The sequence below is a fragment of the Eptesicus fuscus genome, chromosome 18 (genome assembly GCF_027574615.1).
Source record: "Eptesicus fuscus isolate TK198812 chromosome 18, DD_ASM_mEF_20220401, whole genome shotgun sequence".
Lineage (NCBI taxonomy): Eukaryota > Metazoa > Chordata > Mammalia > Chiroptera > Vespertilionidae > Eptesicus > Eptesicus fuscus.
In genome coordinates this window covers 25,464,291-25,491,680 of record NC_072490.1, presented here as the reverse complement: position 1 = coordinate 25,491,680, position 27,390 = coordinate 25,464,291, and the positions used below count along the sequence as shown (strand labels likewise).

At 40.4% G+C, this 27,390-nt stretch overlaps 1 protein-coding gene across 5 annotated transcripts in view; it reads right to left on the bottom strand.

Moving 5' to 3' along the window:
* The window catches only part of ATP2C1 (ATPase secretory pathway Ca2+ transporting 1), a 105,350-nt gene extending 80,666 nt beyond the window's left edge, over nt 1-24,684 (bottom strand). For 3 of the 5 annotated variants that reach the window (XM_054729546.1, XM_054729548.1, XM_028129276.2), the window contains exons 1-3: nt 24,532-24,596; nt 24,056-24,237; nt 1,957-2,067 (exon numbers count right to left, since the gene is read on the bottom strand). In XM_054729546.1, coding sequence (XP_054585521.1) covers nt 1,957-2,067; nt 24,056-24,061 — 117 coding nt within the window. In that variant the 5' untranslated portion in view covers nt 24,062-24,237; nt 24,532-24,596. Of the gene's footprint in view, nt 1-1,956; nt 2,068-24,055; nt 24,238-24,531 lie in introns of all 5 variants that reach the window. The other 2 variants (XM_054729547.1, XM_054729549.1) reach the window with 2 other exon arrangements.
* Between the last annotated feature and the right edge of the window lie 2,706 nt (nt 24,685-27,390).

Here is a 27,390-nt window from a genome sequence, read left to right as displayed (position 1 = left end):
CACCCCATCAATGATTCTCTCTCATCACTGATGTTTCTATCTCTCCCTCTCCCTTCCTCTCTGAAATCAATAAAAATAGTTAAAAAAAAAAAGCCCTAACTGGTTTGGCTCAGTGGATAGAGTGTCGGCCCGTGGACTGAAGGGTCCCAGGTTCGATTCCGGTCAAGGGCATGTACCTTGGTTGCAGACACATCCCCAGGAGGGGGTGTGCAGGAGGCAGCTGATCAATGTTTCTCTCTCATTTATGTTTCAAACTCTCTATCCCTCTCCCTTCCTCTCTGTAAAAAATCAATAAAATATATATTTTTAAAAAGAGTATCTACTGTATGATCACATTTATAGGAACTTCTACAATAGTCAGGTCTAATTTATGCTAACAGAAAGCGTATCAGTGGTTGCCTGGGGACAGAGATATACACTGAGAGGGATTAACTGCAAAGGGCCATAGGGGAAGAGTTTGGGGAGTGATGAAAATGTTCTACATATTAATTGTGGGTGGTTATATTTGTCAAAATGCAAACTGTACACTAAATATGGGTATGTTGTAGCTTATGTAAATTATACCTTAAAAATTTTTTTTTTATGTAAGCAACAAGTTGGTATTTAACAAACAAACAAAAAATAGTTTTCGCCCTAGCCAGTTTGGTTCAATGGATAGAGCATCAGCTTGTGGACTGAAGAGTCCCGGGTTCAATTCCAGTCAAGGGCACATACCTAGATTGCAGACTTGATCCCTGGCTCTGGTTGGGGTGCACGTGGGAGGCAACCAATCAATGTGTCTCTCTCACATTGATGTTTCTCTCTCTCTCTCTCTCTGTCTCTCCCCTTCCCTTCCACTCTCTCTAAAAAATTCAATGGAAAAATATCCTCCGGTGAGGATTAATAACAAAAACAACAAAAAAATAGTTTTCTATGGGGAAAAAAAAAGAATACAAACCAGCCACTCTTACAGAAAGTAAAATATCACTATATTCTAACTGGCTTTTTTTGCTTTCATTGTTGTTTTCTAGAATTAGTTTCTCCAAAAGAACAATCAATGAGCCATAATGACCTTCCGTGTTCTTTTAAGCCCATTAAAACCTTGAGATTAGTAGTATTAACTTTGCCCTTACACTATATAATTATTTCAGGCAGAAAATTTGTGGTTCCTAAATTACTCAAAATAATGAAGGTAAGATAAACTGGTTCTTGGGATATTTTATGTTCTATGAATACCACCTATATTCTTCAGCCACTATCTCTCATGATTCATTACTGTAACTATCATTAAAAAATTAAATTACCTGCACCCCTGAAATAGTTTCTCTGGCCCAAGTTTATAATACAATCCAATAACAGAGTCTTGCAAAAGTGAAATATATTTAAAATAAGTGGTTTTAAAACAGAATATAAATACAACAACCAAAAAAGAATGCCGTCAAATAAGGGATAGCCAATATTTTTAATGCCATAACTAAAATATATGAATTCTTAAGAATAAAAAATATTCTTTTCTTCATGTTTCATTAGATTGTGCTTTTCAAAATTAGAAAGAGATTAAAATTTATTAGCTTTTACTTTACTTTAGAAAACACATTTAAAAAGATTAACTCCTAATTCTACTTATGTTAATAATTAAATTGATTATTTTCCTAATCCAACTAATCCTTACATAGTACTAACAGTCCTGGTAATGCTAATGATCTAGAGAGGCACTGTCCAAGCAGGTAACCACTAGCCACATGCAGCTATTTAAATTTCAATAAGTAAAAATTAAATAAAGTGAAATTCAGGTCCTCCCCTAAACGAGCCACACCAGGTATTCAATAGTCATGCTTATAATTAGTGACTACTATGTTGGGTAGCACAGAAGAGAGTAGTTCTGTCATCACAGAAATTCTACTGGACAGCACTTATCTATAGAGTCTAAGTGACTGACTTTACTAGGTGCTCCTTTCCACCCCTCCAAGCACTTACTTGCAGAATACTTGCAACTTCGCTGACTGGTAATTCACTTGCTTTTTTTGATGTCAATACAGGAATCATTGTCTCATTTTCAGCATTAGGAATTTTTTGAAAACGTGCAACCTAGAAAATCAAACCAAAGGAAAAATATTTGCAAATACAAACATTTCTAATGCAGTCTAGAATAAATGAAAATTCAAATGTTCACAGCAACTTATTTCCCAATTAGAAAAAAAATATTAATGAATATCTAGTACTAAGATAATTTTATACTAACCATGTACTCATTTTTCCAGAAAGCACATTTTAAAAATTAGTGTCAGCTAGAACACAAAATAATTTTCACATTAAATTTAAAAGATGCTATTTTTACACCAATGTAATGAGTAAAAAGTAAAACAAATGTCCTGTCCAGCAGATTCTACTGATTCCCTGTAGTTAGAATCCTCTAAATTCATTATGTTTCATACAAGGGACAAGGGACAGCTAAACATTCTCCATTTAATTACTCCTGCTGGTCAGCTCATTTCTTAACTATCCAGAAAGGACACCTAGCTACTTGAAGCACCATGACAGCAAGTCAGACTTAAAGTACCACAAAAAGGGAAAAACAAAAAGCAAAAGAGACCATATAAGCAGAGGATGCACAAGGTAGTGAAGGGGCTACAAACAAGCAGAGCAAGTCACAGAGATGATGGTAACCGTGACCTACATACTCAGCTTCATAAGTATATATTTGCTCTAATCTAGAATACAGAGTAGTTTTGAAGTTCTAACCATACCACTGTGGGGGAAAAAAATTACAATATTTGTGCACAGGTTTTTTTTGGCTTTAGCCTTAGGTTTATTTATAATCTATTTTATTTTATTTTTATTTTATTTTTGTCAATAGCCTTAGACTACATAGTCAAAATCCTATATAGCAACATTACTTAGGTTAGTTCTCCCCATGCCCACCCTTCAGCATGGTTATGTTATTCATTTGAAATACAGTTAGGTTCATTTGTTTCTGCTTGTATTATCCCATTTGGAATTTTTTCCCAACCTCTCTACCTTTGTTCATTTTATTTGAGCATCTGAAATATTAATTTAGTACTAAGTCAAAACTACTCAAAAACAGATAAAATCATAGAAGTGTCAAATCCTCTCCATCCTTTCCATCTCTGTGTTACCAATCTCATTGTATCTTTAGTATCTTTCCTGTTTCCTTTTACACAAATGCCCAGATGTGTGTACATTTTCTTATTTCCTCCTATTTGAGTAATATGATCTATAAATTCTATTTTTCACTTAAATATCCTGGAGATTAATCTACTATTTAAGAAATCAGTTCACATATCTCCTTTATTCTTTTCATTGCTGCATAGTACGATGTTATGTAGATACTAGAGGCCTGGTGCACAAAATTCGTGCATGGGGGAGGGGTTGTCCCTTAGCCCAGCCTGCACCCTCTCCAACCTGGGACCCCTTGAGGGATGTCCGCCCGCCCGTTTAGGCCCGATCCCACCGGGATCGGGCCTAAACGGGCGGGCGGACATCCCTCTCAAATCCAGGACTGCTGGCTCCCAACCGCTCGCCTACCTCTGCCTGCTTGTCCCTAACAGCTTCTGCCTGCCAGCCTGATCATTCACTAACCACTCCACTGCCAGCCTGATCGACACCTAACTGCTCCCTGGCCGGCTCAATTGCCCCTAACTGCCCTCCCCTGCAGGCCTGGTCCCTCCCAACTGCCCTCCCCTGCTGTCCTGGTCCCACTCAACTGCCCTCCCCTGCAGGCCTGGTCCCTCCAAACTGCCCTCCCCTGCTGTCCTGGTCCCACTCAACTGCCCTTCCCTGCAGGCCTGGTCCCCCAAACTGCCCTCCCCTGCTGTCCTGGTCCCCCTCAACTACCCTCCCCTGCAGGCCTGGGTCCCCCCAACTGCCATCCCCTGCTGGCCTGGTCCCCCTCAACTCCCTTCCCCTGCAGGCCTGGTCCCCCACAACTTCCCTCCCCTGCTGTCCTGGTCCCCCTCAACTGCCCTTCCCTGTAGGCCTGGTCCCCCGCAACTGCCCTCCCCTGCAGGCCTGGTCCCCCCAACTACCCTCCCCTGCAGACCTGGGTCCCCCCAACTGCCATCCCCTGCTAGTCTGGTCCCACTCAACTACCCTCCCCTGCAAGCCTGGGTCCCCCCCCAACTGCCCTCCCTTGCAGGCCTGGGTCCCCCCCCCCCAACTGTCCTCCCCTGCAGGCCTGGGTCCCCCCGCAACTGTCCTCCCCTACAGGCCTGGTCTCCCCCAACTGCCCTCTACTGCAGGCCTGGTCCCCCTCCAACTGCCCTCCCCTGCAGGCCTGGTCCCCCCACAACTGCTCTCCCCTGCAGGCCTGGTCCCCCACAACTGCCCTCCCCTGTAGGCCTAGTCCCCCCCCCCAAATGCCCTCCCCTGCAGGCCTGGTCCCTCCCAACTGCCCTCCCCTGCAGGCCTGGGTCCCCCCCAACTGCCCACAACTGCCCTCCCCTGCCAGCCATCTTGTGGCGACCATCTTGTGTCTTGGAGTGACGGTCAATTTGCATATTACTCTTTTATTAGATAGGATACCATGATTTATTCAACTACTCTCCTATGTATGAGATTGCAATGTTGCATATGGAGTTTCATTATTGTTGGAATTGTAACTTATGGAAAAAAATCTGAGAATTGAACCTGATAGCTCAAAAGGCAAATACATACATATGGTTTTGTTGGATATTGCCAAATTCTCAAAAAAGGGTGGTACCAGTTTATCATATCAGAAACGTGTTTCCTCATGGCCTGACCAACAGAATGGATTGTTGTACTTTAACTAGAGGCCCGATGCATGAAAATTCATGCACTGGAGAGGGGGGGGGTCCCTCAGCCCGGCCTGCCCCCTCTCACAGTCTGGGAGCCCTCAGGGGTGGGAGGCAACCCGGCGATCAGGAGAAGGCAATGCCCCATCACACCTCTGCTGCTGCTACTGCCAGCAGCGCAAGCCTCGACCGGCCCTGGTTACCTGAGCCTCGGGCAGCCCTGGGCGGCTGGACAGCTGCCATCCGAGGCTTGCCTGCACCTCGGGCCGGCCCTGGATGGCTGGGGGGCTGAGGGAACTGGGGGACTCTGGAGGCAGGTGCACGGAGCAGACAGGCCCACCTGGGGGCAGGCCCGGCCTTGCTGCGTGCCTGGCACCGCCATCTTGTGGCTATGGGCATCCCCATCTTTGAGGGCGTGGCAGTCAATTAGCATATTCCCTCCTTATTGGCTGTGGGTGCCGCCATCTTTGCAACGGCATGAGGGTCAATTCACATACTCCCTCTTTATTAGATAGGATTTCTGTCAAGCTGATAGCTAAAAAATGGTATCCCAATGTATTTAAATTTGCATTTCTCTAATTATGAGTCTGAAATCATTTCATATGTTTAGGGATCATTTTTATATGTTTTGGGAGTGGGGAATTATCCTTTATGTATTTTGCTCATTATCCTATCAGGTTACTGTAGTTTATTCTCTTAAATGTTTAAGTTTTTTATATATTAGAAATCTTAAGCCTATTATCTGTGATATGTTACAGATATTTTCTTCTAGTCTATCATGTGTCTTGCATGTAAGGTGTTTGCCATGCAGAAAATAAATTTATTTTTATGTAATAAAATTTATCAAACCTTTCTCCTATTGCCCCTGTATTTGAGTCATTCTTGAAGAATCAATATTAAGGACATATTTTAAGAGCTAAAATGCCCAGTTCCAAGAACTATCTGGTATTCAATAGTTAAGGGTGTACTGACTAAATATTATACAAGGTTAATATTAAACTTTAAGGGAAAAAAACACCAAACTTAACAATAAAAATTAAAAATGTGCCTCTCCCTCACACAATCCTATATAATAAAAATGTAATATGCAAATGGTCATTACACCGTGAAGTGTAACGACCGACCATGTAAAGATCGGATCATGGATCAGCAGGAGGGTGGGGCAGTGAGCTACAAGCAGGCGGTGGAGAGCTACAGGAGGGAGCAGGGCAGCAAGCTATGGGGGGTGGGGGGGCGGAGGGAGCTACAGGAGGGCGGGGCAGTGGGCAGAGAGCTACAGGAGGGCGGCAGCAAGCTACTGCCTACAAGCAGCTGGCAGAGAACTACAGGAGGGGGCAGTGCAGCAAGCTATGAGGGAGGGGCGGAGGGGAGGGGGGCAGGGGGAGCTACAGGAGGGTGGCAGCAAGCTACTGGTGCACGGATTCATGTGCAGGGCTACTAATGTAGAAATATTAACTCAAAATGGATCAATAACCTAAATATAAGAGCTAAAACCATGAAACTCTTAGAAGAAAACAGAGATAAATCTTCATGACCTTGGAATCTTGGCAATGGATTCTTAACTATGACACCAAAAACACAAGCAACAAAGAGGAAAAAAAACAGTAAACTAGACTTCATCAAATATAAAAACTTTTATTTATCAAAGAGCAAAATCAAGAAAGTGAAGACAATCTACAGAATAGAACAACTTACTGTAAATCACTTATCAATAATGGTTTAATATCCAGAGTATATAAAGAACTCCTGAAACTTAACAAAATTATAAACAACCATTTTTTAAATGGTCAAAAACTTGGAGAGAAGTTTCTCCATTTGTATATTTACAAGTGGCCAATAGGCACATGGAAATGTTCAACAGCATTATTATAAGAAAAATGCAAATCAAAACCATGACATACTATTTTGCAGGTACTAGAATGGCCAGAATTGTTTTTTTAATTAAAATCTAAAAAAAGAAAATAACAAGTGTTGGTGAGGATGTAGAGAAATTTAAACTCATATATTGTTGGTGGGAAGGTAAAATAGTGCAGCCATTATGTTCTACTTAATATTTTATCAACAACTCTACCTAAACAATATGCTTATCCAAGATAACATCAACTCAAAGTTGGAGAGGGGCAGCCAGCTTGCATCATAATGCAAACGAGTTTTTCAGGCTGAACCAATAAGTAGAGGCAACATAGCACCATCATTGCATTTGTAAAAGCATACAGTACATATTTACTAAATAAAAATGTAAAAACCCAAACTCAAACACCAACTACTAAAGTACCAGACCATAAAACTCTAGAATGACAATCCAGATAAACACATGTGTAAGCTGCCCTCATACTCCATTTAAAGAGCTGTAAAATTATTCCCAATGTAACCCTATTGCTGAAAAAATATAATCATCTTAAACTGAATCATGAGAAGTATAGCTTTTAGACCAAGGAGTAATGACTCCAGAGTACTATACAATCCATCCACACCTTGAGTCTATATTCAGTTTAAACCATCATTAGGGCCTACTGCAAAGTGGTGACATTTCTGGAAATGAGGTCTTAAGAAGAATATTGGTAGAATAAATTGGAAATGTTTGGCCTAGCCCTAGCTGGTTTGGCTCAGTGGATAGAGCATCGGCCTGCGGACTGAAGGGTCCCAGGTTCGATTTCAGTCAAGGGCATGTACCTTGGTTGCGGGCATATCCCCAGTAGGGGGTGTACAGGAGGCAGCTGATCGATGTTTCTCACTCATTGATGTTTCTAACTCTATCCCTCTCCCTTCCTCTCTGTAAAAATCAATAAAATATATTTTTAAAAAATGTTTCGCCTAGAGAATTATGAAAGGCAGTGAATGGTCATTAATTGAATTTCAATAAAAGTTCCTAGATAAAGAATATGACAGGCATCTTCAGATATTTAAGGACTACTATATGAAACAGGACATTCTGCCAAGATTAAGACCAGAACTAGTGTCAACAGGCAAAAGTATACTCTCCAATTACAAAAACTTACTGGCAGATAACACTAGTGACTTTTATATAGGCAAGAAATTGGTCCCCTCAAATTATAAGATTCTAGGAATGTGCAGGGAGATACCATAGGCTTTTTATTATGTATTGCAGCAATTTTCAACCTTTTCCATCTCATGGCACACATAAACTAATTACTACTATTCTGCAGCACACAAAAAAACATTATATTTTTGCCAATCTGAAAAAAAAATAGGTATAATTTTGATTCATTCACATCGGTCAGCTATTGTGTTGGCTGTTGTCTTTTTTTTTTTTTTTTTTTTTTACAACCTAAGGAAAAAGAGGTTAGTGCCCCTGATTAAATAGTTAGGTATTGCATGTTTTAAAAACTCTTGCGGCACACCAGTTGAAAATCGCTGGTCTATGGTACTAAGGTTTCTAACAATGAATTAGTAACCTCTGTTAAAGGAAATACTGTAAAGAGGTTACCTTCCACACTGAAACTGGAAGTTCCAGAACATGGACACAAAGAACAGTGGCACAATCAGGCTCCAATATAGACCAGCTCTTAAATATTCCTCATTTGGCAAATTAAAAACTAGCACAATCACAAATCATGTTTATAATCACAATAATAAACCATATTTTTCTCCCATACTTAAATGCCTAGGAATGAAACAGGATTTTCAATGCTATTATATATTTGTATCCAAGAGCAAGAGCTCATTCTAATCCATTTTCAGTAGAGCAATATAAATAACAACCAAAAAAAGGCATTTACCTCTGGAGACCAACAGGGATCAATCATATACAAAATAATCAACTTGACCCCCCCCAAAAATTTTTTACATTCTTATTCCTAAATAGAACTATAATTTTAAAAATTATATTACTAAGCCATTTTTAATTATTTTTTTAAAAATAAAAACCTGTTCATTGTTTTTAAATAGCAAGTAACAAGAAAAGGTTTAATGTAATAAGCCCAACTCCTCAGTCCTACTGCCCAGTAGTAACCTCTGTTAACTGTTTTCTGTGTATACTTCCAGTCATTTTCTATGCAGGTATGATACAAGCTTTTTTCTGGTTGCTTTTAAATTACAAAGGTAACCAGATAACTAGAATTTTCTTTTTTTCATTCAATTCATCTTGGATCTCTCTATTTCACCACACATACTGATCTACCTCCTTTTTTTAATAGCTCAACTGAGCATTTCATTATATAGTAGTACTTCAATTTAATTGATCCTCTCAATGACAGGATCAAGTTAGACTTTTTCCATGGTGGGACGGACAGAGATGGGACACTGGAAACCGAGGGGTCTATTTCCACCCAAATAAACCTTGCCACACCACAATTTCTCATGCATGGGTCCTTGGAATGCTTTCCTCATGATCCCATGAAAGAGCCTGATTTCCACCAAAAACATTATAAAACTGTTGGGTGTTTGTAAATTTAATTCTCACAGCTATTGCAAATTGCTCTGCAAAGAAATTGTGTCAAATAAACTCCCAACATCTGTCAAGAGCTTCTACTTTCCTTGCAATCTAGCCAAAAGTAAGCATCACTACATTTTAAATATACTTGCCAGTTTGATAAGTATGAAATGGTTATTTTAGTTCACTTTTTTTCATTACTAAGGTTGAGCACCTTTTCATATATCTTTTGCCCATCTGCAACCATGTGCAAGGAGCACCCTTGCACAAACATCTTTGCTTGTGCAAGTACCGGTATAGCATACATTCCTAGTATTCAGAATACAGAAAATATCTTACAACTCAACAATAAAAAAGCAAATATCAAAATTACAAAAGGGGAAGAAGATTTGTATAAAAATTTCTCCAAAGACATGCAATAGCTAATAAGCACATGAAAAGATGCTTGATATCATTAGTAATTAGGAAAATACAAATCAAAACCACAACATGATACTATTTCATACTCCCAAGAGAGCAATTAAAAAACACACAGAAAATAACAAATGTTAGAAAGGATGTTGAGAAATTAACTGGAACTCTCAAACATTGCTGGTGGAAATGAAAATGGTGCCACCTCTGTGGGGGTTCCTCAATAAACTTAAACATATAACCCAGCACTTCTAATCCTGAGTATACACCTAAAAAACTGAAAACATACATTCACACAAAAAGCCTGTCCATGAATATTAGTACCAGTATTATCCATATAGCCAGAACATAGAAACCAAATGTCCATCAAATGATGATGGGTAAATAAAATGTGGTATATCAATACAATGGAAAATCATTTAACCAGAAAAAAAGATATGATACATGCTATAATGTGGCTGAATGTTGAATAGAAGAAAGAAGTCATTTAAACACACAAGGTCACACATGAAATATTCAGACTAGGCAAATCCATTGAGACAAAAAGCAAATTAGTGGTTGCTGGGGTTGGGGAAAAGAAAGAACAGGAAATGACTGCTAATGGATAAGGGGTTTCTTTGTGGGGTGATGGAGATGTTCTGTAATTAGATCAATGCACATAACCTTGTGAATATATTAAAAACCACCAATTGTGCACTAAAAATGGCAAATTTTATGGTATGTAAATTATAACTCAAAAAAAAGGAAAGGATCTGCAAAATAATTTAACTCATGGTTTACCTCAGCAATAAGGGAATTAGTATTCAGTCTGTAGTAGACTTTGGGTCTAAAATTATACAACCATATCAAAGAAGCATTAGTTGGAGGACTGATTCCAAGCGTTATAGAAAGAGTAAATCCCCAAGTGTAGAAAATGTAGAAATGAGAGTTGTAACTAAGGAATGAGGCGAGTAAGCCCAAGGGAATGCCAGAGAACAGCTCCTTTCAAATGAACTACCAGCATTTCCAACTGTACCTAACTTTAAGCATACCTAGTCCTTTTAAAAAGATCTTCATTACAGATAAATGATGGAGAAAAAAGGTCATCATTTACTTCAAAAAGATTATGAGAAATTAAAATCAAACAGTATGTGGGAAGAACTTAAAATACCAACAGCTCATAAATGGACCTAATTTTATTACAAACTAGAGGCCTGGTGCATGAAATTCATGCACGGAGAGGGGTTGTCCCTTAGCCCAGCCTGTATCCTCGCCAATATGGGACCCCTCAAGGGATGTCCGACTGCCCATTTAGGCCCGATCCCAGGATAGGGCCTAAACGGGCAGTCGGACATCCCTCTCACAATCCAGGACTGCTGGCTCCCAACTGCTTGCCTGCCTGCCTTCCTGATTGCCCCTAACCGCTTCTGCCTGCCAGCCTGATCACCCCCTAACCACTCTGCTGCCAGCCTGTTTGCCCCCAACTTCCCTCCTCTGCCGGCCTGGTCACCCCTAACTGTCCTCTCCTGCAGGGTTGATCACCTCCAACTGCCCTCCCTTGCAGGCCTGGTCCTTCTCAACTGCCCTCCCTTGCAGGCCGGGTGCCTCCCAACTGCCCTCTCCTGCTGGCCATCTTGTGGTGGCCATCTTGTGTCCACATGGGGGCAGGATCTTTGACCACATGGGGGCAGCTATATTGTGTGTTGCAGTGATGATCAATCTGCACATTAGTCTTTTATTAGATAGGATAGAGGCCTGGTACAGGGGTGGGGGCCAGCTGGTTTGCCCTGAAGGGTGTCCCGGATCAGGTGGGGGTTCCCTTGGGGCGTGGGGTGGCCTGAGCAAGGGGCCTGTGGTGGTTTGCAGGCCGGCCACGCCCCCTGGCAACCCAAACAGAGGCCCTGGTATCTGGAATTTATTTTCCTTCTACAATTGAAACTTTGTAGCCTGGAGCAGAGCCAAGCCTGGGTCTCCCTCCGAGGCTGGCAGCCATTTGTGTTGGGGTTATAATTGAAACTTTGTTGCCTTAAGCGGATGGGCCCGGCCAGGGTGTTCGGAAAGCTTTGCTTCCCTGTTGCCAGCGGCAACCCTGGCCTGCTCTCTCAAGCTCCATTCCACCGCCATTTGTTTGAGTTTGTTTACCTTCTATAATTGAAACTCTGTAGCTTGAGTGGAGGCTTGGCTTCCTCTATTACCTAGGAAACCTTGCTCTCTGTAGCTGTAGCCATCTTGGTTTGGGTTAATTTGCATGCTTGCTCTGACTGGATGGTGGGTGTGGCTTGTGGGTGTGTCAGAGGTATGGTCAATTTGCATATTTGTCTATTATTAGATAGGATGAGTAACATAACCATAGAGAAGTAGGTAGGGGGGAAAATTACCTAAGTAACTTTGGAAAACAGATTATGACTATACTTTAAAGCTAAAAACAAAGATTGTACTCTAGTTTAAAAATACGTTTCTCACAAAGGTCTACATTAGCAATTCTGAAACTACTTTTGCGTGTGCAGTATGATAAAACAAATAAGTAAATATTTTGTGAATGAGAATCAGGTTTCTCACCTTTGGAGAAAGACGTAACAAGGAAAGGAAAAGGATAGGGGGGGAAAAGATGAGACTAAATCCTGTGGTATGGGACTGGAATTGGCAGCATCAGTATGAATTCAGAGTTTTTAATTTATATATGTATAAATGGATCGATAAGAAAATTTAAATATATGGGTATGTATTAACAAAGAAAGGGAGCAAATGGAATTAGACATTAAGCCTGATTAACTAGGAAAGGGCAGTTTCAGACACTCCAGGGAACAGCCACATTTCTCAGCCAAAGGGACATGAATCCCCCACGTGGGGAAATTCCTTTGCTGGGTGCATGTGCAGTAGAAGCTAGGTGACCAAGCAAAACTATGAGGCATGTGCAGTAGGAGCCAAAATGGCAACCACAAAAAGGAGTCTAGCCTGGGAAAATCTGGTAAAAAAAAAAAACAGATAGGATAAGGAGAACAAAACTCCGGAAGATCCTAGAGAATGATTGGATAGGGTAATGGTCAGCAAACTCATTAGTCAACAGAGCCAAATATCAACAGTACAACGATTGAAATTTCTTTTGAGAGCCAAATTTTTTAAACTTAAACTTCTTCTAACGCCAATTCTTCAAAATAGACTTGCCCAGGCCGTGGTATTTTGTGGAAGAGCCACACTCAAGGGGCCAAAGAGCCGCATGTGGCTCGCGAGCCGCAGTTTGCCGACCACGGCCCTAGCCGGTTTGGCTCAGTGGATAGAGCGTCAGCCTGTGGACTAAAGGGTCCCAGGTTCGATTCCAATCAAAGGCATGTACCTTGGTTGTAGGCACATCCCCAGTGGGGAGTGTGCAGGAGGCAGCTTATCGATGTTTCTCTCTCATCAATGTTTCTAACTCGCTATCCCTCTCCCTTCCTCTCTGATTTAAAGAATCAATAAAATATATATTTTTAAATAAAATCTTGCCACTATACCTCAAATCCTCCTATGCATATATCTCTGAGATGCATTTCCTGCGATACTGTGGAAGAGTCCTATTTCCTCCAGAAACACTTTTATTACTATACAAATATTTGCTAGCTCTATCTACTAAGAGGACCTAGAAACAATGACTTCCCAATAATACTGAGCATGCCTGATATGCAGATCTTGGTTTCTAGATACCATTCTCCAATAAAATGAACCAGCTTCCTTTGGAGGAAGTGTTGATTCTGTGCCTGGTACAAACAGGAAAAATATGAGATGCACTTTTAACACCTTGTGGTACCAGAAAGTAAATTAGTATTCACGAAATGATAGGAACATTGCAGAAAGGACACAAGAACAAATTTGAAAGTGCTCTCAATAACCAAAGCTGTAATAATTTGTGCAAAAAGTATTAGATTTTAACCCGTACAGTAAAATACATGTAAATAAATTGGACAATCAATGAATGGAGCAAAAAGGGCAGAATTCGAATTAATAAATATAGAAGGAATGTGGGAAACAAAATCATCATTTAGCCACATAAGTAGTTGCTGCCAGGAAGAACCATTAATAGATGCAAAAACTGGCCTGTGATGAGACATAAGAAGTTTGTAATTTCAAAATACCACCCCACAAGAGGAAGGTATTAATTATAAAGGAATTATTACATTACAAGAGAAAAATTACTTTTATTAGTAATTACAGAGAAAAAAACAGTAACTTTAAAGTGGAGAAACCTGGCAGATACCACCTTAACCAGTAATTACAGTTAACATAACCAGTCATAAGACATACTAATCATTTTACCTAATAATAGACAAACATGTAAATTGACCGTACCTCCGCTACGCCCACAGCCAATCAGAGTGAGTATGCAAATTAGTAGGCCAAAGATGGCGGCACCCAGCTGCTCCAGGCACGGAGTGGCCAGGTGGAGCAGGACACCTACTATGAGAGGGAGGGCGGGGGCAAAGGGATCTACAGGAGCAGAGTGCCACAGCGAAGACAAGACTGCAGACTCTGTAGTCTGCAGCAAAGACGAAGATGGCAGACTCCGGCTGGAGTCTGCAGCGAAGCAGCGAAGACGAACTGGCCGGAGTCTGCAGCGAAGACGAAGATGGCAGACTCTGGCCAGAGCGAAGGCCTGGGTCCTGGGTGCCGGAGGAAAACCGGTGCTGGAAGCCAAGGGAAGGAAGGCCTATTGCACGAATCTCTGTGCAATGGGCCTCTAGTGAGTAAATAATTATCAGGAAAATCCAATTGAGAAACATTCTAAAAAAAAATAACTGACCAGTACTCTTCAAGTTTCAAGATCAGGAAAGATTAAAAAAAAAAAAAAATACTGGGGAACATATTACTAAATACAAGGTGGAATACTGAATTGGATCCTGGACCAGAAAAAGGATACTTTATAAATGTGAATTTCTTGGTTCTGATCATTATAGGATGGTTACATAAGATGTTAACATTAGGGAAAACTGGGAAGAGGGCATATGGGAACTCTTTATACTACTTTTGCACCTTGGTGTAAATTTAAAATTGTTTCAATTAAAAAGTTTAAAAGATTTTAGAAAAAACTCTGAAAGTAAAGCAAATCTATCTTCTATAATTCAAAGGAAGTAAAACAATGAAAAAACAGTTAAACACTTTACTAACTGTTAAACAATTACACCTGGGAAGAATTTGGCATTTTTCTTTCTCAAGTTAAAAGGTGGGCATAATATTCCATTTACTGATAGATCAACTTGTATAAGTTATTCCAAGTCCTGACAGAAATTTGATACAAGATAGAGGGAGGGATAACAATATGATCTACATATTTTTAGAATCTGTCCATTTGTTGTTACTATACATTAAACATGCAACTACTATTTTTTAAAGCCTTCAGCTAGCAAACAATTACTTTACTAGCAATATCAGAGTAAAAAAAAAAATGTTTTTAAGACTTTGTTAATTATATTATTTTCCTTGAAATTATAGGCTAGCCAGTAATTCAACTGTAGAAACAAATGGTAGCTTTCTTTATTCCTTCTCCTAGTTCTTCCATATGCCAATTGCACTCACTTCATACAGCAGTTAATTGGTGGACTTGATTTTACGGGCTATGTCACACCAAACCCTTATGAAATCAAAGGCATGACTGTGCCATCCTTCGCACCCCGAACTTAACTGACCTAAATAGTTCCAGTACAACCAGGAGCCACAAGCCCTTAAAAGTAATTTGTGGTCAGATACTATTTAATAACATCAGAAGCCAATTTTGAATCCTAAAGATTTAAGGTGAATGAGAAGTTCTTTGTTGTCATAAAATGTACTCTATTATCACTTCTACATTATTTCCCATTTTAAGTGGTTTTCCTCAAAAGTTATTTAATTTTTCTAACCAACTATTTTAATACTGTGTTTAAATAATCAGTTTAATATGAAAAACAGGAAGAATGTTACTTCTAAATTCCACCCACTATTAATAAAAGAAAAATTAGTAATCAATTCACTACACTCAGGCACCTTTACCTATTTTTTTAAAATATATTTTATTGATTTTTTACAGAGAGAGGAAAAGAGAGGGATAGAGAGTTAGAAACATCGATCAGCTGCCTCTTGCACACCCCCCACTGGGGATGTGCCCGTAACCAAGGTACATGCCCTTGACCGGAATCGAACCTGGGACCCTTGAGTCCACAGGCCGACGCTCTATCCACTGAGCCAAACCGGTTTCGGCGCACCTCTACCTATTAATTGCATGTTGTAGGTGGTGTAATTAAAGTATAGGGAGACGGAACTATTCTTTTTTTCCTAAAAGGAAAATGATAGCAGAAAAGGACTCTTTAAAAATAAGAATGCCACATGACTATGTACATGAAAGTAGACATTAAACACAGTGAGGCTATGACTACAATGTATTTCCAAGGGAATGGTCCCTTGTCTTAGAATTGAAAATACATGTGTCCTGTCCTTAATACGAGTGAAAGAGCTGATGGTAATGTCCACGCTTTACAAAAGCTAATAAAAAAAAAATAAGTACTAGACATGCAAAAGAAAATCACCTCATAAAGACCCTAATAAATAAATCTGATGAAGAGTGCTGACTTCAGAGGGGAATCTACTTGAAATTTTGTAATTGAATAAAAAGGAAAAGGGCATTACATACACAGGAGGTCTGGCATTTTCGAAAAGAAGTAACTCAGAACACTTTAGGTCTTAATTTCAAAGAACAATAAAATTGCTTTCTAAAAGTTCTGAGAGCAAGTAAAAATTTTAGTTTCTCCTCATTGATTAGTAGATAAAACTTTTAATCCAGATTTCAACATTTTTGCCCTACTGCTGGTTACAAATCATGAAATACTCAAAACCAAAGTACAGTCAAAATCACAGTTTAATGAAACCATGAGGCAAGTATTAAGATTATAATAGTTATTACAGGTTTCTTGGGCAACCCATGTCTCAGAAAAATATGTAAGGCCTTAAAATTAGAAGTTAACACACTGCAGACGGATCACGAGAATTCTCATGTTTTCTGTTCTAAGGCTTTTGGCCAATCACGTGAATTCTTTAAAAAGGTATTAGCTTGTAAGAACATGTAATAAATAACTTCAAAATGCAATGGGTATTTAATTTTAAATCGTGCCTTTAACATTTATGTAAAACTTTTTTGTACTCATTAAATAGAAACTTATCTGGCCACTGGGTAAAGCTAGCAATAAAACTACTGGTCCTCAATGTGTTAAGAGTCCAATGGCATAAATAATTTTCCCAAATCTACTCATCAACCAGGGTAAGGGGGATTAGCATTTCTTGAGTTCTTTCATGCCAACTCTTTCATCTTGCCCAATTTAATCCTAACAAGCCTGAGGCAGAGTCATCATCATCCATTTACATGTGAGGAAAACAAGGCTCAGAGAAGTTAAATTCCTTGCCTTTGATTAGAACAATATTTCTCAATCTCCACAACACTGACATTTGGGGCCAGATAATTCTTTGTTTGGAGAGGTGTGGTACAGGGCTGGGGGGTGGGGGAGCTGTCTTGTACATTAAAAGATGTTTACCAACATCCCTGGCTTCTATCCACTGGATGCCAATAGCATCTGCTCCAGTTGTGCCAAACCAAAACATCTCTAGACATTGTTAAAACCACCCCCAGTTGAGATCACGGAGTTAAAGTGAAGAAGCCAGCATTTTCATTCAATGGACAACATACCATTGAGTTGAGTTAGGGATAAATGAGGGTCTTTGCCCTGACAAGCATTAAGACAGGCACATCAGCCCAGCCAGGGTGGGTCAGTGATTGAGCATTGACCCATGAACCAAGGATCCTCAGTTCGATTCCCAGTCGGGGCACATGCCCGGGCCATAGGCTCAATCCCCAGTAGGGAGCATGCAGGAAGCAGCCAATGGATGTTTCTCTCTCATCCATCTTTCCATTTCTCTATCCCTCTCCCTCTTTCTAAAAAAAAACAAAAACAAAACAAAAAAAAAAAAACAACACTAAAAACCATATTAAAAAAGAAAAAAAGAAAAGAAAATCAAGCACACCATGACAGTGTGACCTTCAATCTACTCCCCTTAGCCAGCCCCAACATCAGCTAACTCCTCCAACAGGTCAGTGGCATCTTCACTCATCCACTTATGCCTGCTTAACAGTTTGTAGTCATTTCTGACTCTACCGTCCCCTTCATTCACTGTATCGTTACTGCCCAAGTTCTGCTGGTTTTTCCTAGGAGTAAAATGTCTCTGTAGCCTATCCCTACTTTCCGTTTCCTTCATTCTAATATAGGTATAAGCACAATTCTCCTCCATTTTTCTAACAGAAGAAATCAGAAGGAACTAATCTCACTTGGCTCCCAAAATGAATTAAAGGTACACATCAAGATATTATAACTGAACTACCAACCTCTAGGGTTGGGGGCTAGCAGATCTCAAAAACTGGTCAGTAAAGACCACATTCTTTTTCTGGAATGGGAAGAAACTGGAATTTTCCATCTGACCTCAGACACTTTCACAGCCAGATGTCAACTCCAGTAAATAATAGCCCTGGCAAGAATTAAGAAAAGGACATAGCAGAGATTAGTTTGCATGCCATTAAAAAGTGGCTTGTATACTATTTCTGGCACTTGTGCCATGAACCACTTTTGCTGCTCCAAGGGAATGAAGAACTGACACAATAGAGGAGTGAGGTAAGATTCCCAAAGAAAGCTTGAGCCAACTAGTATTTCTGCCCCTCCCAATATATAAACCGAGATGCAGGTAGATAAAGCAAACATTTCACTAGGGAAACTCAAACAAAATCTAGTTACAAAGGCATGTGTCAAATTTTCATAACATATATGAGTATACAGCACCAAAGGCTAACATATTACTATTGAAAATGAAAGGCTGGTTTAAGGTGCAAGGAAATCCAGGATGTTTTTAAGTTGATCTCTTTCTTAGGCAGAGAATAGAACTTTACTAATATTGTATTAATCATTTTTAAGAAATAGAACTTTACTAATATTGCATTAATAGTTCCTAGGAAATGCTTTATCCTTTTTTATTTTAAGGCACCACAATCAAGCTCACTTTAAATCCAGTATCTGAAATACACAACCTACTCAAAAGTTTTAATTTATCCTTCACAGTTTAAAAAACAACCATGTTCAAGGAAGTATGATAGGTGACACACTAAATATTTCTGCTTCAGTTATTACTGAGTTTTTCTATAAAGGGCTGAACATCAAACAAAAGTACAGAGTGGCAAATATATTTCGTTTCAGGGCCATATTACTATTCCAATTTTACCAGCTTATTCATTTTAAGTAAGTAAATAATAAATTAAAATAATTTCCACAAGAATGTGCCAATATCTCAGAGTTTTCAGAAAGAATGAAGAATATGTCATGCTACTTCTTCTTGGGAGACACAAGTTTAGGTCAGCACTTTCATGCAATGATCAAAAAGTCAAACTAAAAGACTTTATTTAAGCAAGGCGTTATAATTAACTAATTCCAGTTCACACAGTCCAATTCCAATTCACACATTCTCTAATATCTGATATGTTAAATTATTAAATAATTCTATTATATAAAATAATTACAATTCACACATTCTCTAATATCTGAAGCAGAAAGAAAAAGCAAAAATTAAAAACTGAACTTGCATTAGATGCCCAGTTACAGCCCTCTTAAGGTGATGCTTTTGATCCCTGCTATTACTGTCTATAACCTAAGAAAGTCTTGTAACATTTCATTCAAATTTTTTCTAAATGGATCAAATAAGCCTAGCCTAAACTAATCTAATTCAACACAATCTGAGTAATTTCCTTGTAATTCTAAGATATATACCTCTGTCAATAGTCACATAAAGCCTTGAAGATAGAAGACATATGAACAAATGCATATAAATACCAGCCATATAAATTCAAGAGGAAATGCATCAATTTAGCCTGACATATTTTTTCCAAGAAATCATTTTCTGTATGAAATGATAGCATTAACCTAAGTTCATCCAACCAATTTTTACTGTACAGCCTTTTACCAACACATATAAAAATGGTAAAGATAATGTTATCACAACTGATGACTGAAATCTTTATAAAAAGAATGTCTTTTAACAAAATAAATGAGTAGACCCTTTGAATCAATTCTTAAGAGAACTTCAAGATGTTACATGTTAAAAAGATAATTTTTTAAAGATGTTACATGTAACAACAGTGTAATTTAAAATTCATCCCAACTAACTTTACCATCAAACTATGCTGTTCTTTTCAGCTTTAAAACAAAATTAACCTTGTCAAACAGATTACGGTTAACCGTGATCTCAAAAGAAAATCAGCCTTGAGCCCCAAGGGGTGTGTGTTCCCTAGGAGACCATTTTGATTGATACTGCTTCAGTTAACAGACTGGAAATCTGCTGACGTTAAATGGAGGATAAAAACATTAAGACAAATCAAGTATTTAGGATTCAACTGTCAGAAGGCTATTGCTCAGAAATTATCTCTGCGTCATCCTTCCTCTGTGTTAAATTACTATGTTTATACAATGTTGTCATATAATCTTTTAGTTTTGACTCTTCCCTAGAAATATTGATTAAAAATAGTATTTTACTAACAAAACTGCAAATAAATTACATTTTTCAACACCTAAAAATATAAAATTTTAATAACCTAGTTTCCTATTCCTACTTAAAGGAATAAAATTAAGGTAGTTTCTTGTCCCTTTTCCTTATAGTTCCTCCAACTACCCTAACACAATCTTTCTTGAGACATTCCTAGATAATTAATAATTTGTACTTGAATAAGCAACTACTTTAAAAATTAAAGTGTAAATAAACATATTATCATTTTCAAATGTTAGCCAAAGAAACCAGGGAAATCTATTCTAGACCCATTAGCTCTGCCTATGACCTTAAATTAAGCATATCCTGAAATCTTGAAGATCATTACATGTTTATCCATTAGTCAAAGAAACTAATGGCTACGATTAAATAGTTTTATGTGCATTAAGTTTATACTGGTTTTCTATGGGAAAGGCCAAGTTTATTCCAAAGAAAATATCCATTATTGGGAAAGAAAAACTATTTGCAAAATTATCCAGCTAAAAAATATCTTTTCTAATAAGCCATCCCTTTATACATATATGACTAATTAAAAAAACACACACACAGAAAAGGGGCCTTTATTTATCTCAGATTCCTAAGTGGTATCTGTTTAGATTTATGATAAACATGCAAAAGGGAATTCCAAAGCATGTGGATAAAATCATAACCCACAAATGGATGTCCAGGACCAGTCCCCGAAATTCCAGGAAATTAACACTTCAAATATTTCTAGTGACTAGCAGGAAGTATGCATGAAGCATCCTGGAGGTTAAGGCTAAAAATTTGTCAACCTTTGCTGAGAAAGATTAAGTGGACCACAAGAGATCCAAAAGAATCAAAACTTAAGTGCCAAAGAAAATTACCATAGTTGCTGAAAGGAATCACATAGATGTCATTCCCTCCAACAACCACTGTAGACATGGCACACTACCTAAGAACCTTCATGCTAATGCTCCTGGGAGCCACTATCAATTCTACCCAGTAAATAACTAGAGATGTGACTTATCTACAAACCTACTGGAGGATTCTGTTTCTGGGGAATAGCAGCAATTGCTCATTCATGCGTGCTAACTGTGCATCAACCATCGTTTTGGGCACATCGCATACCAGGCTTTATTTATTCCTCACACCAACACTCCAAGAGGGCGTTATTCCATTTACAGATGGGTAAACATCAGAAGCTGAGAAAGCTCAGCAGCATAGTAACTCATTAGATTTTTAGGAGAGGAAAAAATAACTTGTCAGGATTCAAATCCAAGCCTGTCTCTTCCTACACTGGCCCCTGGCTTCTTGGTAGCACTCCAACTTTCTCTATGGGCTTCAAGCCACAACACTATAGAAAATTCTGTAGTTAACTCCACTGATGCCTAATAACGACAACTTCATGGAGAGCATTTTAGCCACTACTGTTTTCCTTTTATCATTCAGCTGTCATAACAACCGCATTAATGCCTGGTGATATATTAGTATGCAAACACTGGGCTAGGCTATTTATAGTTAGTATTTATTGAGCACTTACTATATGCCAAATACTGTTATACCTGCTTACAGCCACCTCAGAAGGTAGGTTCTATCAATGTCCTTATTTTACAGATGAAGAAACTGAAGCATAAAAAAGCTTTAATAATTTGCCCAAGGCAAAATTATGTTAAGTGGGGATCTAGCATTCAAATCAGAATGCCTGGTTCCAAAGCGCATGTTCTTTAATGCTAGCCTTCCTCTGTCCCAAGAAAATTTATATAGGGTTTCTCATTTGACCCTCTTAACTGTGGAAGCTATTGTCAATCCCAATTTATATATGAGAAAACAGACTCAGAAAGGTGAAGTCACAAAACTTTTAGTAGTGAAGGCATGATTTAAATTCATTTTTGTTTCACACCCCTAAGATGCTAATACACCATGTCAAAGGAGGATACTAACTATAGAAAGAAAAGGGATAATAATATAGGGTGGCCCAAAAATATATATACACACTAGAATAGCTGATAGCTCAATTGATGTTTCTTCCTTTTCAGATTTAATCCATTGGGATTAATAATTATTCAAAGTGTGTATACATTTTTGAGACACCCTGTATATATATATTTCAAAATGGTCAATAGCTCTTAAAAATTTCTACACTGTATAGAAGTTCTTTAAAATGTTTAAAATGATAAAAGAAAAATGTTATGGTAATGAGAAACTGACAAAAATGGCCTTTTGATTATTACAAAGTAGAAAAAAAACCCAAGTTCTTAAGAATTGTAAAATCTTTTATTATGAAGCCAAATCATTCCTATTAGGCCATAAAGTACAGAGAGGCCCAGTCAGCCACAAGCATACACCATGCTCCCTTCTCACAACCAATCCCTCCCACCTCAATAGACAATATGCGAGTGAGCTTTACTTGTCATACTCCTCGTACTGAGATCAAGAAACAAAAGGAACATCTTAAGAAATCACCTTCTTTAGGCTACTCTCTTAAATCTGTAACATTCTCAAAGCAGAAGCTCAAGTTTCAGATGTTAAGATGCAACTACCAAAAAACAGGTATATGAATGAATGCACTTAACATCCTTTGTCTCTTGTACAGCAAGGACTTGCCTTTCTTAATTCTATAAACTAAAAGACAAAGAGGAGAAGGCATCAGAAAAGTGATTTTTCCATACTACCAGACAAAAATATAACTGCTTTCAAATGCTGTTCCTAAAGACCCAATTAGACAGTATTGACAGTATTACTCCTCTACAGTTATACACTTCGGTTTCAGAAAATGTTTTCCACCACTTATCCATCCAAAGTAGAACTAAGCAGTATAATCTTGCCTCTTGTCATATTTCCCATATATCCCAGGGGTCTCAGACAGCAACACAGATTACTGCATAAAAGAAACATCTATTTTAAAATTACTAATCCTACTTAGAACAATCAAGCTTACATTCTCAACAAGGGAAAAGCAAATTAGAAAGCAGCCAGCAAGCTCTACTGCAGCCCCTTGTACCAGACTGTACAGAGTTTTAAAACCAAAAGATACAAGGGGACAAACTGTAATTTGAATTATCTTTTATAGCATCTTCCTGCCAGGATGGAAGAAACACACACACACACACACACACACACACACACACACACACACACACACACACGTCAGTCCAAAGCATAACTGTGGTGGTTTAGGTAGGGTAAAAAAAAAAAAAAAAAATCACTTATTCAGAGTTTTCAATGCTTTAAAAAAAATAATCAGTGCTGTGTTAGAAAAGCATTAAATATTTAAATGAGGCCAAAGGAATCAGGTAACACGTGAATGATAATCCAGTGTGTCCAAAGTGTACAGTGGACAAACAGGTTCCACTTCAACCTGCGAAATGATGTTCTGAAATAGGGCGTAACTTTTAAGGAAATCGCCGCATAATATTTCATTAATTCAGAACTTTTTTTGTGTGTGAACTGAAAAACGGTGAGTTTCCCTCCCCGCAACGCTGTACTTAATTAAAAAACAAACAAAAAAAACAAAAACGTTTTCTTTCTTATAAAAGAATCCAGTCACATACCGTATCAAAGCCTGATGTGCAAACACAGAGATGCAGTCCCCTTTTATTCCCCCTCCCCATTTCCACTTCCCCCCTAGTAATTACTTTCAAGCAGCGATTTAAACAGAGATGCTATCTGAAATGACAACTTCCCTTCTGTACCCCAAGCTAAAGGTTTGACAGGAAAGCAGAATCCAGCCCAAGTCACCTCACAGGACTTTCATTTCCGAAATGCCTTATGTTAACCAAAATAATAAAAAAAAAAAGATATCCTAAGGAAGCAATTCTTTGGACACTTCACCATTAACAGAAGGGGGGGGGGGGAAAAAATAAATAAAATAACATCGGGAAAATAAATAAAAAAAAATAAAAAGGTGGGGAAAGGAAGACAACTTAAAAACAAAACCACCACACCCTCAACTCCGCGTTGTAAACCCGTGTCTGCCAGGGGCCTTTACCTTCATTTTCCATTGAAACTGCACTTGGTCGGTGGCTACAAAGTCTTTAGTGTCAGCCACAGCCACACTGGGGATAGAGAGAGGAGGAAGACAAGGCAGAGAAGCCCCCGGAATCCCAGGCTGTCACCCCCGCTCCCGGCCACGCGTCCCACGGCTGCTCCCACCACCCCTAGCAGCAGCATCTGCAAGAGAAACCGGGAGAAGCGGCGCTGACAACAGACAGGGCGAGAGGGAGAACGCCCCCCGCCGCCCGCCCCCGCCCCTCCGACAGTTCGGGAGCCCCAGACCCCGCGCCCACCCTCGGCCACCCGCAACGCCTCCAACTCAGGCTGGCAGGGCGGCGTCCAAGACACCCCACCCGACAAGGTATCCGCGGACGCCCCCTCCCTCGGGACCTGGAAGTTTCTGGAAATGGGTAATACCGGTGCCCTCCCCAAGCCCCAGGTCCCCCTCCCTCCGGGCAGCGGGATACTCACCCGCGGGGCTCGCCAGGGCGCCAGCGCGCCTCGGGCAGAGAGGAACGGCTCCCCGATCGGCGGCGCAAGGCGGGAGCCAGTTCCCGGCGTGAGGAAAGAGCGACCGGAGGAAGGGAGGCAGGGCGGGCGGGGAGGGGAAGGGAAGAGGAGGTGAGGGACCCGTCACCGCCGGCCCGGCCCGCTCAGCGCTACGGCGCCGGTCTACACCCGCCTCAGCCTCCCGCGCTCCGCCCCTCCCCGCCGCTCGCCGCCCGCCGCCCCGGCGAGCCCCGCACTCCCGGGCCAGCCGCGGACCCAGCTTTGTCGCTACTACTTCCGCTGCGAGGGGCGCGCGCGCGCACGCGCACTCGCACGCACAGGCGGGGACGGCGGAAGTGAAGTGGGGACGGAGCTGCCCGCTCGGAGTGGTTTCTGGTTGGGTGCGGAGCGGTCCCGGTAGGAGTGCGCGCGGACCCTCGGGCGACGGTGCCCACCTGTTTCTACGCGCCCACGGGGCGCGAGGGTCGGACACCCGCCCGTTCCCCCCCGCGCGGGCCACGCATTCCCAGGAGGCAGCCATGAGCTTGGGGCGGGCGGGCGGGCAGAGTCATGGCAGTCGTCCCCGAAGTGTTGGAGCGCCCTCAACAAAGGCGACTGGGAAGGCCCCTTCCGTCGGGTTGGTGGTCACAGTCCCCGCGGGCGACGCGAGGACTGCCGACGGAAGGGGCGAGCGCCGAGAGCCACGGGGGTTCTTATTTGGGACCTCACCACCCTCACTGGCCGACCCCTGTTAGGCGTGCTTTGCTCCAACTTCGGGAGCTTGGTCATTGAGGGGCGATTTCCCAAAGTTCTGTCCGGATGAGGGGGTCTGCCTCCGTCTCCGTGAGTAATGAGAGGACAGAGAGGGTCAGCCTCAAAGAGCTCAAGGAAGGACTCAACCTTGTTCATTCGAGTGTGTGGAACCCAAGAGGTTGGAACAACTAGAAACCGAGAGCCCAGGGATGGAAGCTGGAGAACGGGCACTGCCTTCGGCTACTGGCAATTTCTTTTGCCGCTGGAACCTCTTGCACGTATTCAGCACCTAACCTAGACTCCCAATAAGTGATTTTTAGTAAGCCTTGGTAAGCCAGACACAGGAAACAGAAGCGCAGTCCTCTCGCACCCAAAGCCACTAGAGGGCAGGGCTCCACCTGCTGAGTTTGAGCGCATCCTCCAAAGAACTCTAGAGACCGCAAAGGACAAACCCCTCCCTTATATGCTTAGAGGTATTTTTCTCTTATCAACAGTTACACCCATTAAAAATGTTAGCCCTGCCCTAGCCAGTGTTGCTCAGTAGTTAGAGTGTCGCCCGGCACACCGAAGGGTTGTGGGTTAGATGCTAGGTCCAGGGCACAGATCTGGGTTGCAGGATTCATCCCGGCCCCCCAGCCCATGGCGCCTGCGGGAGGGGAGGCAACCAATCGATGTCTCTCACATCCGTTATTCTCTCTCTCTCCCTCTCATCCCCTCCTTCTCTCTCCCTCCTTTCCACTCTCTCTACAAATGAACGGATTGGGTGAGGATTACCCCCCAAAAAATTTTTTTTCTTTTTTAGCTCTTAGGCCCGGTAACATATGCCAATGTGCTCTCTGACCACATGTTCAATGTCTAAATAAAGGGGTTGGCTCTTTTTCCTATGTTTTGTCCCAAGTAAGTGGAATTTGTCTAAAATTCTGGACAGCTTTCTATATGTACTTTTCTTTCAGGAAACATTGAGGTTTTATTCAGCAAGGTCACTTTAAATTTCAAAAGTGAAACCATAAAAATCAGAGTGAAATAGATTTCCAGTCTCAAGAGTTACTCTCTATGACCCACCTTTGGCTTCAAAATTTTTGTCTAATCTGGTTTTATAAGCCTACGATTTTGTACAATGAGTGTGCTATTTGCTCAATGTTGTAATCAGTTTTTAAGTTACTGTACTTGTTGAGCCTTAACACTACAGCATTGCATTGAAGACAAAGCTTCTAAAGTAGGAAATGTACATAATATAGATATTATTTGATATTTGCATGATCTTACAAAATAGAGGGTAATTTCACTGCAGAATTTGCTACTGGATTGCTTTAGTTAGCTCAAACTTTTTATCTAAGGCACCTTTTCAGAATTATCTATTGTGTACTACAATATCCCGACATTAGCCCTGCATTCATAATTAACTCTGCCAAAGATGTATTACCATGACTGATACCTAAAGTAGCTTACACTGGAATTTTACGTTTGATTGCCTAACTTGTGAAAGCCATTGTTCCTATTGCTAAGCCAAAAAAAGAAAAAGAAAAAGAAAACTGGCTAAAACCACCTTTGTCCAGAAGAACTGTTACCTACTTCACTCTTGATCCACTGTCAATCATCTCACAAAATCCTAGGCCTGGGAGCAGCAAAAAACCTTAAAGGTAACTGGTTCAACCACTTAGCTGATCCGTGAGCCTTATGAACATATTTCTACAGAGTGATCCTCTATTCCAGGGGTGGGGATTGTCCGGCCTGCAGGCCATATAAGGCCCTTGAAATTATTTGGTCTGGCCCTGCCAAGGCATTAGGGGTGAGTTAATTAAATGTTTGACCAAATATAGCAGGCTAATTTTTAAGTTGATTTTGTATGGCCTGTGAATCATGTTATAAATATCCAAATGGCCCTTGACAGAAGAAAGGTTCCCCACCCCTGCAGTCTTATTCCATGCCTGTAAACCTCCTCCACCAAGCTAGCCAACATCAGTAGCACTAATTTTGACTTCCTATTTATGTGAAAGATAGTATTTTTTAACATTAAACCCAAAACAGTGGGTAATTGTTGGGCCACAAGCCTGAAATCCTCTTCTTCCTCCCAGCATTGCCTCCTCT